This window comes from Hypanus sabinus, chromosome 6, assembly GCF_030144855.1.
Source record: "Hypanus sabinus isolate sHypSab1 chromosome 6, sHypSab1.hap1, whole genome shotgun sequence".
Lineage (NCBI taxonomy): Eukaryota > Metazoa > Chordata > Chondrichthyes > Myliobatiformes > Dasyatidae > Hypanus > Hypanus sabinus.
In genome coordinates, this window is record NC_082711.1 from 154,587,291 (window position 1) to 154,603,420 (window position 16,130).

General features: G+C 37.1%; 2 protein-coding genes across 6 annotated transcripts in view; one reads left to right on the plus strand and one right to left on the minus strand.

Annotated features, from left to right (window-relative positions):
- usp32 (ubiquitin specific peptidase 32) overlaps positions 1 to 12,821 on the minus strand; it is a 147,447-nt gene extending 134,626 nt beyond the window's left edge. For both annotated transcript variants that reach the window (XM_059973239.1, XM_059973237.1), the window contains exons 1-2: positions 12,630 to 12,821; positions 1,980 to 2,107 (exon numbers count right to left, since the gene is read on the minus strand). In XM_059973239.1, the coding sequence (XP_059829222.1) occupies positions 1,980 to 2,107; positions 12,630 to 12,687 (186 nt within the window). In that variant the 5' untranslated portion in view covers positions 12,688 to 12,821. The remainder of the gene's footprint in view (positions 1 to 1,979; positions 2,108 to 12,629) is intronic.
- si:ch1073-145m9.1 (CDP-diacylglycerol--glycerol-3-phosphate 3-phosphatidyltransferase) overlaps positions 11,893 to 16,130 on the plus strand; it is an 85,342-nt gene continuing 81,104 nt past the window's right edge. For 2 of the 4 annotated variants that reach the window (XM_059973244.1, XM_059973242.1), the window contains exons 1-2: positions 11,893 to 11,979; positions 14,919 to 15,071. The gene's annotated coding sequence lies outside the window, so the exon portion shown is untranslated. Of the gene's footprint in view, positions 11,980 to 12,920; positions 12,983 to 13,004; positions 13,255 to 14,918; positions 15,072 to 16,130 lie in introns of those variants that run through there. The other 2 variants (XM_059973241.1, XM_059973243.1) reach the window with 2 other exon arrangements.

A 16,130-nucleotide genomic window follows, 5' to 3' on the forward strand; every position in this document is an offset into this window, starting at 1 on the left:
ATTTAGATGAGGGCATTGAAAACTATATCAGCAAGTTTGCTGATGATACTAAACTGGGTGGCAGTGTGACATGCGAAGAGGACGTTAGGAGAATACAGGGAGACTTGGATAGGCTGGGTGAGTGGGCAGATACTTGGCAGATGTCATTCAATGTGAATAAATGTGAAGTTATCCACTTTGGAAGCAGGAACAAGAGGGCAGAGTATTATCTGAACGGTGTAGAGTTAGGTAAGGGAGAAATGCAAAGAGACCTAGGAGTCCTAGTTCACCAGTCAATGAAGGTGAATGAGCAAGTGCAACAGGCAGTGAAGAGGGCAAATGGAATGTTGGCCTTTGTTACAAGGGGAATTGAATACAAGAGCAAGGATGTCCTTTTGCATTTGTACAGGGCCCTGGTGAGACCACACCTGGAATATTGTGTACAGTTTTGGTCTCCAGGTTTAAGGAAGGACATTCTGGCAGTTGAGGAAGTGCAGCGTAGATTCACTAGGTTGATTCCTGGGATGGCAGGGCTGTCTTACGCAGAGAGATTGGAGAGATTGGGCTTGTACACGCTGGAATTGAGGAGATTGAGAGGGGATCTGATTGAAACGTTTAAGATAATTAAAGGATTTGATAGGATTGAGGCAGGAAATATGTTCCAGATGTTGGGAGAGTCCAGTACCAGAGGGCATGGATTGAGAATAAGAGGTCAGTTATTTAAAACAGAGTTGAAGAAGAGCTTCTTCTCCCAGAGAGTTGTGCAGGTGTGGAATGCACTACCTCGGAAGACGGTGGAGGCCAATTCTCTGGATGCTTTCAAGAAGGAGCTAGATAGATATCTGATGGATAGGGGAATCAAGAGATATGGGGACAAGGCAGGGACTGGGTATTGATAGAGAATGATCAGCCATGATCTCAGAATGGCGGTGCAGACTCGAGGGGCCGAATGGTCTACTTCTGCACCTATTGTCTATTGTCTATTGTCTAATAGCTCTGTATTAAGGGTCATATTGTTTAAATACAACATAACTGTGTTAAACAGGAAGAAACTATAAACAATAGCCAAGAAGTATTGAAATGATGTTAGTAATTTTATGCTCAGCTATCTGCTTGAGTAGAAAGAACACAATATATGCAGTACTTATGCCTGTGGCCATAAACAATAAGGCTCATAAAATTATTATGAAGCAATCTCTTTTTTTTTCATTTTATGGAACTACTTTTGGCTAAGTATCTCTCAAATAGCAAAGCAAATTATTCAACTTGGGCCAGATAGGTCAAATCGTAATTTCTATAATGGTAAAAATTAACACATTTAAATACCATCTACTGTACTTTGCTTCTGTACAAAGTTAAATATATGCTCAGCTTTAAAGGAACAAACAATTCATTTTGTTTTCTAATTAATCAGTGAAACTATTTTCTTTTGAATTGAATGGCTTACCTTCTTCACTCTGGAGACCAAGCTCAATCAAAACAACAAAGTTTTCAAGTCTTCAACCAAAATAAATTAGGGAATGAATTTTTGTTACCTCAGCTGCTTTTAATCCCATGGGATCATGAAAAACGCTGAAACCATGATATATCTGAAGAAAAATCCTCTAGTTATGTCCCACTAATTGAGAGAACCAATTAATTTGCACTTGGAATCACTCTAAGAAGCCACAAGATGAGTGAAGTGAAGGCAGGTATTTTTTTAAACAGGATTTGTCCCATTGTTGAACTAGCATTAGTTTAAATCAATTATCACAAACTACCATATTGCTTTCTACATTATATGCTGAAATTTACATTAATTAAAAGTTAAGATTCCCATCCCAATGAAATCCATGTACTTTTTAAACATTCAAATAATGTTAAACCTGTTTTAATGGTTTTACCACAATACCAAAATCCTTGCTTTTCAAATTGTTGACTTAACTGCATTCTTATTACACTATTTCATTCAAGCTATGCATTAATATTTAAATCAGCCTCAAAAATCTTTGAAAACTTACCTCTGCGACTTTGGGTGGAACTCCATCTCCAAGTACTTCCCTGACAAAGGCTTGTTGGTTCATATAATACGAAAGGCCACTCGTTCTCTTGAAAGCATCTTTCAATCTTTTTAATTCTACATCCGTAACTGTTTCGAAAAAGAGATATCAGTTAATATACATACAGTATAAAGCTGTATAACTAGCAGTTAACATTTTTCACATTTATATTTAATTACAGAGAGGAGCAAAATATTTAGTATTCTTTGTGCAGGAAGTAGTGCAACTTGGCAATAAATTTCAGTGCTATTTTCACTAAGAGTTTCCAACTATTAAAAGGGAGAATTAAATCATGGTTTAAAGACAAAATATTACCTACAAGGCCTACAGTGAATAAAAAGCAAACTCGTTTATAATCATCATTATATGCCATGTCATATGATGCAGTTAACCACAGTCTTCCATTTGCCTTTAATCTGATCATTGCCTGTGGGGAAGATCCCCTTCACACTGTTGTTCTTATTCTTTTCTCTATCCATGACCATGATTGTTCTTGGCAAATTTTTCTACACAAGTGGTTTGTAATTTCTTGCTTCTGGACAGTGTCTTTACAAGACGGGTGCCCCCAGCCATTATCAATATTCTTGAGAGCTTGTCTGTCGTGTGTCAGTGGTCGACTTGTGATATGCACCAGCTGCTCATACGACTATCCACCACCTGCTCCCATGGATTCACGTGACCCTGATCAGGGGCCAAGGCAGGTGCTACGCCTTGCCCAAGGGTGACCTGCAAGCTAAAGGAGAGAAGGAGTGCCTTACACCTCCTTTGGTAGAGACATATCTCCATCCCATCACCCGACATGGCAAGGACAGTGTGGAAATTAACCTTTACCAGACTCTTTCACCTGGACTCATCACTAATTTTGTCAGTCAGTCTCTCCTAACTTCCACCATATCACTGTTTATGATACGCTTTTTAAACCAACTTATTTTGGACAGCTTCAACTCCTGAAACTTTGATTAGAAATGACTACTTATTATGGGCAGATTAACTGCACCAAAAATACATGGAGAAGAGAATTTTTGTCAGACAATTCGAGATGAATTTAGCACAAACTAAACATTTGTTGTAATGCAAATTCACTAAATTCTAGAACTTCGAATGATTCAATAATAAAAGAACACCAAAGCTGGAAACTAAAAATAGACTAACTTTGGATCAGCAAAGTATAATAACTAAAACCATCAAATTAGTAGACATTGCAAAAAAGCCTACCTACAAACTCAAATATTTTCATATATTTCTTCTGTACACGCAAATGCAATGTAATGCCAGGAGTAGTCTACTTTCAGTACTTCTCCAGACCCTCTTTCAATTCACTGTAGTATCACTGATTGGTATGGAGGCACCAATGTACAAGATCAGAAAAGCTGCAAAGGGTTATAAACTCAACCAGCTCCATTAGGGCCTTCCCACCAATGAGGACTCCTTCAAAAGGCAGTGGCTAAAGAAGGCAGCTTCCATCATGAAGGGCCCTCACCATTCAGGACATGCCCTCTTCTCAATACTACTGTCAATGAGGTGGTGCAGGAGCCTGAAGACTCATACTCAATGTTTTAATTTCAGTTTCTTCCCCTCTCCCAACAGATTTCTGAATGATCCATGAACACTCCCTCACAATTTTGCTCTACTTATTAATTATATATTATAGTAATTTATGCATTTCATTGTACTGCTGCCGCAGAACAAAACTTAATGACGTCAGTGACAACATATCTGATTTTGATTCTGAATTCACAAATATTCATGCCCTTTCTCCTGGTATATTCTCATTCATCTGCAGGAAATACAAGAGCTGCTACTTTGCATCCTCCATTCCCACCATCCATGTTCCTGAAAGCTCTTTCCAGATTAGTTATATTCTTTTAACTCGGTGCTCTGCTCACAATGTGGTAATCTCTGTGAGGGAAACTAAACACAATTAACGTGACTGTTTTGTGGAATGTCTCCATTTAGGCAACAAACTGCCAGTTGCCTGTCAATTTCATTCTCCATTCTTCCCCCTTCTCTGACCACTCTACCTTCATTCAGCTCCCTACACCTCTTTAAGTGAAGCTCTAGGCACAGTGTCTCATCTGACTTTATACATTACAGCTGTCTGTGCTCAGTACTGAATTAAATAGTTCTTACACTTCATTTTTCCGGCATTCAATTCCATTTCCTGATCATTTCAGATGTTACTTGCCTTCTGGCATGTTTACTAGCCTCTACCAGACTCTTTCACCTGGATTCATCACTAATTTTGTCATTTAGTCTCTCCTAATTTGCACCATATAACCGTCCTGCCTGTTTGCTTTGCAGCTTCCCTTCTTAAAGCAACTTAAATTTTCGAATGCTTCATCAGAAATGGGAGTAATTAATTGTTCCAATTTCTATGATGCCAGTAAGTTTCCCTTACAAATTTTCAGGAGTTCAAAATACAAAGCTTCCCATCAGACCAGTTGAACAATAGCAATACTCATTCAGTCAGCCAACTGTGGAGATAATGATTTAAGATGAGAGGGGAGAATTTAATAGGAACCTGAGCAGTAATGCTTTTCACCCAGAGGTTGCTCATTAATGGAATAAGCTGCCTGAGAAAGTGGTTGAGGCAGGTCCAATAACATTAACAATATTTTTACTAGGCATTTGGACAGGTCATGGACAGGAAAGGTTTACAGGGATATGGGCAAATGTGACTAGTTAGCTGGGAAGTTTGGTTAGTACGGAGAAGTGAACAGAAGGGCCCATTCCCATGCTGTATGACAATGAAATTTTCATACCGAACTGTGGGAAAACTGCTAGAATAGATGTTCTCCTTTTTGTTTGAAGGAAATATTTTGACTAAACAAATTGCATTTGCTTAAAATGGTCTGGTCCAAAACTGTCTCCAAATTTTTGGCTGTGCACATAATGTATAACAAAACTCTTAAAAAGATTACATTAATTCAAATTTCACATAAATCAGCCTCAATACAATAGTTAAAACCTATCACACAATCTATTCATCTTCATTCTCCATTGCATCTTCAGACTTGTCAAGTTTGAGACTCGGTTCCACTTAAACCAATCAGTATATGTGGCATCATTAGGAACAGCATGTATTTACCAGCAAAACTTACACCAAAAAGGCTTATTTCAATTCTTTGATATGCCTTCAGGGCCTCAGAAGCTTAAGATACTTATGAATGGTGGAGCAATTTAATTCTGAATGATCAAGAGGCTACAACTTGAACAATACTCATTTTTCAAAACAGGTTTAGAGCTTTATGAGAACATCGAGATGATATATGAATGAATTTGAAGACAAAAATAAGAACATTAAAAATTAAAGTTTTAACATGAGTCATTCTAGGTCAGCAAATACCTGTTGATGAATAGTCCTGGACCTGAAATGTTAGCTGTTTCTCTTTCCACAGATGCTGCCTGATTTGCTGAGAGATTTCAGCATTTTGTTTTCTTTTGATGTGTCAAGGCCTTTTAGATGTTACTCCTAATCGTACCTCAAATCACTAGAATTTCTTTTTTAATGTGTTAACAAACATCAGCTTAATAAATTTTTCAATGTAGCCCAAAAAAATTTAAAGTAAGTGCAAGAAACAGGGCATTTAAAGAAAATTGGATTAGGGGCTTGAGGCATTTGAAAGAAGTGTGGGAACCTGCCCTTAGTGAATTTATGAAGAATACAGAAAAAAAATACATCACATGCTTTGCCAGATGCACATTCAACCAATTAGATGATCAAAATTTCACCGAGTATCATAATCTTTCACAACTTTATATCCCATTAAATGTGACATATCAAGCAGGACAATAGATATTTAAAAGTCGAGACTGCTTACAATGAAATACAGTAGATATTCAGTAAGGAGGAATGAGTAGTTTTGAGTGTCATACGTAACATGCATGAAGTTCATGATGATCAATTGTTAGCTTTTGTTGTTAGCAGCCAAAATGGGTTCAGAGCAGATAATAAATTGTGGAATAGAACGCACTTCAATACCTTATGCACAACAGTTTCAGTTACTTTCATTATAAATATGAAATTGAAAATGAGTGACAAATAATCCACATCTCAGTTATTGTACAAGATAAGCTTTGAAAGTCAACAAATTACAATAGATTTTACACAAATATTGATACCATTATTTAATAATTCAAAAGGTATAACTCCACATACAATGCTTCACTGACAGATATATAGCAATTTTGAAGCATCTTCCGTAAATGAAAACTGTTTTGCCCTGCACAGCCTGAATTCCACTTTACAATCATCTGATCAAGATTCAAACCATCAGGATGTTTCATAATACTTGAGTGCCAATCCACAATATCAAACTGTGTTACAACTTAGAAATCAGATTACCAATATCATGGCAAAAATATGATGTAGAACTACAAATATGATCTAGAATTTAAAATAACAAAATTGAACAAAAATGTCAACTGCCACAGGATCATATCTTTCAGTTGCTAAACCAGTTAAAAATGTAACTTTAAAATATGTATCCACTTCATTATTAAAATCTTCAGATTTTGATCATTCAAGGAAAACAGATCAATCACACTTTAAGAAAAGGCCTGAATACTACCACAATAAATTTGCCAGTTTAAAATTAATGGTTTGTAGATATATTCCACTAAAAGTTTTCCATAAATTCTCTGGTTCTACTTGATCATCACACCCTTCCAGTGAAAATTAATCTCAACTGTCATCATACTGTCAAACCCAGAATTTCCTGTCAGCAATGAGTCACCAGCCCTTAATCCTGACCTAGAGCCTGGTTGAAGGTTGTGTCAAAATAACATGAATACTACAGAAACAATCAAAAACAATTTTAAAATGTTTAAAAAGTAATAAACAAATAAAACATATGGAAAAATATTGAATTCAACATAATTGATACTCATTTCTTTCTCAATTCCTGCTAAAACATTGTTTACATTTACATCATTTATTATATTGTAATTTGCCCTTTACTGTGCCTATTGTCTTATTAATTATTGTACTGTCTTGCTCTGTTTTGTGCACTTTATGTAGTCCTGTGTAGGTCTGGAGTCTAATGTAGTTTTGTGTTGTTTCATGTAGCACCATGGCCCTGGAGGAACGTTGTTTCATTTTTACTGTGTACTGTACCAGCAGTTATGGTTGAAATGACAATAAAAGTGACTTGATGAAAAAATTAGTAAGTATCCTAACACGTGTCAAGTACTAACAGTACAAGGCACATGGACACAATGGCTGTGGAACTGACATGATGGGTCATATTTTTTTTTAATATTTTTTAATTAGTTTTTCAAAACATTTTACAAATTAAAAACCCCAAATCCCAATGAGGAACATTAAAACAGTGCAAAATTAAGCATACAATAACAATATGCTACAAAGGAAGAGAATTTAGCAAACAAAAAAGCACCTGAATTGATGGCTCATATTCTGCTTGCGGTTTGGTGACCAGTGAGTGGTGTGCCACAGGGATCTGTTCTGGGACCTCTACGTTTTGTGATTTTTATAAATGAGCTGGATGAGGAAGTGGAGGGATGGGTTAGTAAATTTGCTGATGACACAAAGGTTGGGGGTGTTGTGGATAGTGTGGAGGGCTGTCAGAGGTTACAACAGGACATTGATAGAATGCAAAACTAGGCTGAGAAGTGGCAGATGGAGTTCAACCCAGATAAAAGTAAAGTAGTTCATTTTGGGAGGTCAAATATGATGACAGAATAAAGTATAATGGTAAGACTCTTGGCAGTGTGGAGGATCAAAGGGATCTTGGGGTCTGAGTCTATAGCACACTAAAAGCTGCAGTGCAGGTGGACTCTGGTTAAGAAGACATACAGTGCATTGGACTTCATCAATCGTGGAATTGAATTTAGGAGCCAAGAGATAATGCTGCAGCTATATAGGACCCTGGTCAGACCCCACTTGGAGTACTGTGCTCAGTTCTGGTCACCTCACTACAGGAATAATGTGGAAACCATAGAAAGGGTGCAGAGGAGATTTACAAGGATGTTGTCTGGATTGGGGAGCATGCCTTATGAGAACAGGTTGAGCGAACTCAGCCTTTTTCCCTTGGAACGACAGAGGACGAGAGGTGACCTGATAGAGGTGTATAAAGATGATGCGAGGCATTGATCCTGTGGATAGTCAGAGGCATTTTCCCCCAGGGCTGAAATGGCTAGGGCAAGAAGGTACAGTTTTAAGGTGCTTGGAAGTAGGTACAGAGGAGATATTAGGGGTAGGTTTTTTTTAAAATGCAGAGAGTGGTGAGTGCATGGTATGGGCTGCTGGTGACAATGGTGGAGGTGGATACATAGGGTCTTTTAAGAGCCTCAAGGATAGATACATGGAGCTTAAAAAAATAGAGGGCTATGGGTAAGCCTTGGTAATTTCTAAGGCAAGGACATGTTCGGCACAGCTTTGTGGTCAAAGGGCCTGTATTGTGCTGTAGGTTTTCTATGTTTCTATATCTGCACACCAAGATAAGTCCAGCATCACAGTGGAGACAAGCGATTGTCTAAAAGTAACTGGTTTGATTGGGCTTTTGCATTCATGTGAGAACCTGAACTTGGTTAGACCCGCACGGAAATTCTAGCACTTCCCTACAAAATTCATCTCATTATTTCATTGATCCATTTCCGAATTTATTCCAACTGCAGAACTTCAACTTTTGGACTGGAAAGAACAAACTGCAAAACTAAAATTAAATGTGTTACTCTGTAGACATACATCACACAGTATCCTCTCTCATTTGTTTTGCATTATCTACAAATATTTTGAATAATGTGTTTTGAAGAAAAATATATGTCATAGGTTAAACCTGCTATGCTCTGAGGCAGCTTCTCCAGCCATCTGAAAATAAGATGCAAAAGCCTTTCACTTGAAAAAAACAATTGCGAATGGATAAAGAAATGCAATATCAAAGTAAAATACTCCTGATGCTAGAAGCATAAAAGTAAAAGAGAAAACATAAAATAGTGTTCATGTTCATGCATGCTTATTCAAATGAATGCAAGTCAAATCCCGGCAAAGAATCAATTGAAAATTAGTTTAAAAGTAAAACTTCAAGTAGATTAAGTAAATTAAAAAAAATATTCTCATTTGATTGCCAATATAAACTCAAAAGGCTCACAAATACCATTAGAACATTGATCAAATATTGGATCTTCATTGTTTATTTTGTTCTAAGATTAAAATTATTGTCTGCAGCAGACAAATAATGCTTTTTCTAAATCAATTTTAGTAACTCAGCGAAAAAATACAAGAAACAGCACAGACCAATAGGGATCTGTTCAAATCCTAGAATTTAGTTAACACCCAAAAGTTCAAAGTAAATTTACTAAAGTACATATATGTCACCATATACAACCCGAGATTAATTTTCTTGCAGTATATCCAAAAAACAAAAAAATTAATGAAAGACTGTACCCAACAGGATGAGGAAAAACCAATGTACAAAAGACAACAAACTGTGTAAATATAAAAGAAATAACAATAAATAAATGAGCAATAAATATTGAGAACATGAGATGAAGAGTCCTTGAAAGTCAGTCTACAGGTAGTGGGAACGGTTCAGTGATGGGGCAAGTGAAATCGAGTGGAGATTTCTTCTCTGGTTTAAGAGCCTGGTGGTTGAGAGGTAATAACTGTTCCTGATCCTGGTGGTGTGAAGCCTGAGGCTCCTGTACCTTCTTCTTAATGATAGCAGCAAGAAGAGAGCATGGCCTGGATGGTGGCAGTACGTTACTTAATAGTAAATTATAGGCTGCAGATTAAAGTGAGGCTAGTTCAGAAGCAGTATATTTAGAAGTTCTGTAAACTGCTTGCAGTATGTTGCTGTGGTTCACCAGCACTTAGCAGCAACATTTCATGTATAGCAGTTTACAAACTATTTGACATATCAGGCTACAATTGCAGTTCCCAGCCTGTCATATGGGCAACATGCACACATGTATTTCCCATATATTCGTGTTAAAGTTAAAAACACCAGGAAGTCACATGGGTGATAGTGCAGTGATTTCGCAACATGTGACCTGTGGGTTCCAGGTTTGGAGCCACAGACTGAGAGAAACCAAGGCAACAGGTAGAAGACAAAGAACATAAATGTGTTTCTACTTCTCACTGGTAGGCTTTCCTTATACTGAAATGGGACAGCATAGGTCAATGATAGAATAATTCTTGATGGTATCAGCATTTCAGCCCTGAAATCAAATGCCAAAATTCAGCATGTCTTACACCAGCATGAAATGTGTTTATGAAAGAAAGGGACCAAAGGAGACAAGTTAGGAAATGGGAATGAGCCATCTTAATAGTCAACACTTGCATTTTGTTCCTTCGAATTCAGTACTGTACTCTGGATGAGCCATATTATAAACTGCAGAAAAGACATGAAATCAAAAACACATCTGTTCTTTCAGATTTACTTAAAAATTTTAAAAGCTCTATTCAATGCTCAGTGGATTTCTTCTTGTATTTAATGTCTTAACCAACATCAACTACTTTACTGTCACTCTAGGCTTCACACCAAACAGAACACAAACTGGCTCTACTTACAGAAAGTATAGTCTGACTGTGTGATCTGCATGTATGACATGAAAGCTGTATGAAGGATTATATAAAATAATTTTTTTTATTTTCTGTATTTACCCAGTTTGGTTTATTAGTACTTCTTTCTCCATTTAGTATGAAAGTCGAGGGACCATTTAAGAATTTAAGACACATAATCCAATGGAATTGTAAAAAGAATTACACAATTAATGGCCAATCTCACAGCATGTCAAACCTTCACTGCATTTCAAAGCAATTCATTGTGTGAATCACGGTAATAAGAATAAATATTGCTGGTAAATAGTGAGATTACTTTTTAATATCCATGATGGTCCAAAAACCTGTACTACATTGACATTTAATAACTGTCATTCTTCTGAATTTTTTTAACCTGACAAATCTAAGCGCAGAGCAATGCCCTATAAAAGAGAAAACAGTAAAAACACAAAGCTCAGTACACTTCAATCATAAAAATATTTAATTATACAAGAAATCATTAAGAAGCTACAGTGATCTGTATTTTCAGATGTTTTGGGATTTACTTCCTCGGGTAAATATAACACATCTTATTTTTGAATATTTGGGTTACTTGCATCACCCAGATAAAACAGGAGAACATGTGGTTTCTCTTCCAATTACCTGGAATGTATATTCATAAATATTAGGGAATTTCAATAGGGTAGATACCTACCAATCAAAGGCTGCCCAATTAAAAGTGCTTGCTAATAAATTGTCAATGATATTTTATATGAAGGGGACTGATTAACGGAAAATATTATTAAAATAGAGAACATGCAAAAGGCAGCTGTTTAGCATATAATCCAATCGTAACGTTGCAGCTTCCGTACACATTGAATATCTTTAAATTGACAAAGATAGAACAAAAGTTCAAAGTTTCCTCCGTTTCTATTCATCTTAAAATTTTATGATGTTCACAAATAAGAGTTCGTTTGTGCGGCAGAGAATAGGATCAAAAGTAGTTCCAGGATCAATCTCATTCTGCAGGAATTTCACACTTAATTACAAAGCTATCTTCTACAATCCGATCGGTTATTAATTAAAAACGCTCGATTTTTAAAATATGTTGTATTTGGTACGTTTAAAATTCTAAATTCCTTTACACCAATTGTAAAGTGAGTGAATAATTCACTTGAGATTATAACTACGATACCTCCTAATAGTGGGCAAAAGAATTAGAAACTCGTTATCTGATTTCTTACAAAGCATTAAGGAGTTGCGGAAGTAGTTAAGTAGATGAGAACAGAATCCATCGGAAAGTGACAGTTCGCTGCAGAACTCAATGGTGTCCACAAATCTGCGTCACTCCTGGCTACGGTGCCCCTCTGTCGTTAATATTTCGTCGCAAACACGTCATTAAGAGGTTAAATCCTGGCTGCTTTAATCGTGTTACGATTAATGCTCGGATATTAGAGACAGGTAGGCAAACCAGTCCATAGGGTATTGGCAATTTGTTTTAAAGGCCGAAGTAATGTTCTCTACTGGAGAATACAATAGTTAAAATCGCAATAATATTTTAAATTTACAAGACGATTTGTCCAAGATACATAGGTGATCTCGAAATTAATTCCTTGACAGCCAAGTGGTGAGAAAGGAATTAGTACATTCAGTTTATTTAGACCCCACTACTGTTACTTTACAAAAAAAATGAAAACATAAAATGTTCATATAAAAAAGAAACTAAACCCCCGATGAACAGTGGCACAGACCCGCCCTTTAGTACCGGGTTTATATGCAGTCGAATAGAAAATTGATTTTTTTTAAAAAAAATACACCTGTGACAAGACGGAATATTCCTGTTTCTTTCTAGAAGAGGGTAATTCTGACACTTCAAAATCTGGATTTTAAAAAGACAGCAAATCAGCATCGTGGTGAAAAAGTCCCCCCGCCCCGAAAGGACGGAGTTTCCCTGTTTTCACGAACGCGTGTAACATCCCTGTCATTCCTCTCATGGTGGTGTAATGTCACCTCGATCCCGCTTCACACTTCAGGGGAACCCCGATATTCAACACAGGTTTACATTTTAGATGTCCCCTTTTAACAGTAAACACAAATTTAAAAATACTCACCTCGTTTCACCGCTTCATCATAAGAAAGAAATCCTATCCTTGATTCCTTGGCACCCATACTCCCGTCATTTCACTCGTTGTTCTGTCGCTATGGCTCTCTTCTCTCCTTCACTTTATCCTCCTCCCTCAGCTTGCACTTTTCCCCCTCAATCGAAACCCGGCCTCAGGTTTGTCCACAACCTCCATAACTGAGTCACGTGACAGCGCGCGGCATCACGTGGGTGCGAAAACAACGGCATCGCCGCCAAGGAGGGTGGGCGCATGCGCACCTTCGCGTTCTTCCTTCCCCCCCCCCCGTCACCCTTCGGCCATGTTGTGAGCGGTGACGCTTTTTGATGTCCCTGTAGGAGTTGGTTAGTTGATACTCGAGCCATAACTTAAAACAGCTTCTCTTAACTCAGCGTTATTTTAATTAAAGGGCAAGTAGTTGGGGACGTAAAAGAGGATCAAAGGCGGCAGGAGATATTTTCTTTTTGTTCAGAGAGCTGTTGTGATTTGATGTTTACTTCCTGGAAGGGTGGCTGTAGTAAATCCAAAAGGGACAAATATTGAAGGTTTAAAAGGGCAAAGAGCGGAGGAGTGGTTTGATTGCATCTACAGTTAAGAACCAACGTGTGGACATTCGGTAGCTTTCTCTGCGTTTGTCAAATCATGATAACAGTATCTTAATGAGATACGTGGCATTCTATTATATTGATAAGGGAATTAAAAAATTAATTGGTGTATTGTAGTGCAGGAGGGAAAAGATTTTTAGGTATTTGATTTCCTGACTCATACTGTGTTCAGTATCAGAACATTGGATGCAATTGGCCTTAGAGCATATTTAACCAAAACATTTACAATTTTTTTAGGATCAGAATCATGTTTAGTATCACGGGCATATTTCATGAATTTTTTTATGACAGCAGTACATTGGAATACATATTAAGAACTATAAATTATAAGTAACATAAAAAATAAGTAGTGCAAAAACAGGGGAAATACTGAGGAATCTCAGCCTGAAATACTGACTGTACTCTTCTATAGATACTGCCTGGCTTGCTGAGTTCCTCCGGCATTTTCTGTGTGTTGCTTGGGTTTCCAGCATCTGCAGAGTTTCTCTTGTTTGTGTCTGAGAAAGTGCTTATGGGTTCATTGTCCATTCAGAAATTTGATGGCAGAGGGGAAGAAACTGTTCCTGAAATGATAAATGTGTGTCTTCAGGCTCCTGTACCATCTCCTTGACGATAGCAATGAGAAGAGTTGATGGATGATGGAGGGCCTTAATTATGGATGCCACCTTTTTGAGGCACTGCCTCTTGAAGGTGCCCTAGATGCTGGGAAGGCTAGTGCTCATAATGGACATTACATTTTGAGATTTGGTACTCATTGTCTCCAGTAGTGTAGATTTTACTTTATGTAAAATTGCATCTTTTGAGTTCTGGACTCAAAGCTGTTTCAGTGAACTCTGAGCAAAGTGTTTGCATTAAATCATTAAAAACTGATTATTAAAAATAAAAGTATTGCCCTTGTGATGGTAAATGTGATCTTAATTATTAAGCTGATCAATGAAAATTATGAAGCAGCAAATTTACATGGCAATCAAAAAAAAGTAATCTGACATTTTTGACATGTCCTGCAAAGTTGATTTTCTCTAAAGTAGCCCTGATATGTCAAGATATTTAGTTTCAAAGAATATTTGGGGGAGTAGATTTGGGACGGAGATGAGGAGGAACTGCTTTTTCCAGAGGGTGGTAAATCTGTGGAATTCTCTGTCCAATGAAACAGTGGAGACTACTTCAGTAAATGTATTTAAGACAAGGTTAGGTAGATTTTTGCATAGTCAGGAATTAAGGATTATGGGGCTAAGGCAGATAGGTGGAGATGAGTCCATGGCCAGATGGGCCATGATCTTATTGAATGGTGGGGTAGGCTTGACAGGCCAGATGGCCTACTCCTGCTCCTATTTCTTATGTTCTTATAATGTTTAATACTGTTTGTTCTGTGGAAGCATTTATCTGTTTAGAAGGTCATATAGTCAGGTTTAAAAATACTGCAATGTAATTCTGAAGTTGCTCTTGGAGCATTTTTCATTACATTGTAGTTAAACCAAGGTCCTTTTTGTTATTATGGATGGGTATAAATGATTTCAAGGTCTTAGTCAGAACAGCAGAGAGTGTTTCTCCCTGTGTGTTCTGGCCAAAATTTGTCCTTCAGCAAAGACCTATGTTAGATCACTTCTCAGTCTTCTCAAAAGAAGAGACACTGTCTACTTGTCCTTCCTTGATATGTGCACCTTTTGCATTTCAGGTTATCATCCTTGTCAGTCTTCTCTCTATTCTCTGCATTGCTTCCGAATCCTGTACATAATGTATCAACTAGAATGGTGCATAATACTTCCGATGTGGGTTAATGAAGATTCTATATAGGTCCAGCATAACTTCAATTCTATTCCTCTGAAAAGTAAGTCATACTGCTTAGTTTACATTTGTTATGGTCTAGCTAACTTATGGTCTAGCACTCACTATGTTTTATGAATGTTGTTTTGCGCCCTATCTTGACCAGCACATTTCAGTAATAATTGACTTAACTATATATTTTACAGAAATGTACTATTATGCATTTATCTGTGTTGAACTTCATATACCAATTACTTGTCCATTCTGTAAATTTCTTTATGTCTTTCTGTAACTTGTATTTATAGAACATAGAACAGTGCAACACAGAACAGTATTAACTACCACATCGTACCGAACTTGAGACCAATTTACTCTAAATTTCCTCCTATGTATCATCCATATATCATTCCCTTCATATTCATATTTCTACCTAAAAGCTTCTTAAACTCCACCAAACTGCTGCTTCCACTACTGCCCCTGGTAAACCATTCCAGACACCTACCACTCTCTTCATAAGATCTTGTCCCTTATAAACTTTTCCTATTTAGCCTTAAAAATATTTCCTCTAACGTTTGACATTTCTTCCTGGGGAAAAGTTTCTAAATCCCTATCCTGTTTTTCAGTACAGGCCCTCTCAGAACTATGGCACCCGTACATACAAATGAACTCCCATAAATATTATTAAATTCAAACAAGAACCAATCATGGGAGGAGAGCCTGTTTACATATAACCACTGTACAATAACCAGACACCATTGTCTCCTAAGAACACAGTCTGGCAATTTCACCACAGTAGGTCACTTAAGAGAGTTACTTTGGAAATTGACAAGCAATCACTTCCACTGAAGCTACATTTAACAATATAAAATCCACTATATACTTCAAGTCCATCAAAACCATCCATTACCCATGTGGCATCCTAATTCAGTACATCTGAAATTCAGTAGGGGGAGATGATAAATATTCATGTTCATTGGCCCTGCCCAATGCCATTTAGGAAAATGCTGTAGAGTTATGGCTACTGTATCAAGTAGTGTTATGTATTTTCTGACTTATTGTCAAAATCAGCTTGTGCACATCTGTAAAAATGGAAATTATAACTCTGGGATGGTCTTTATTGATT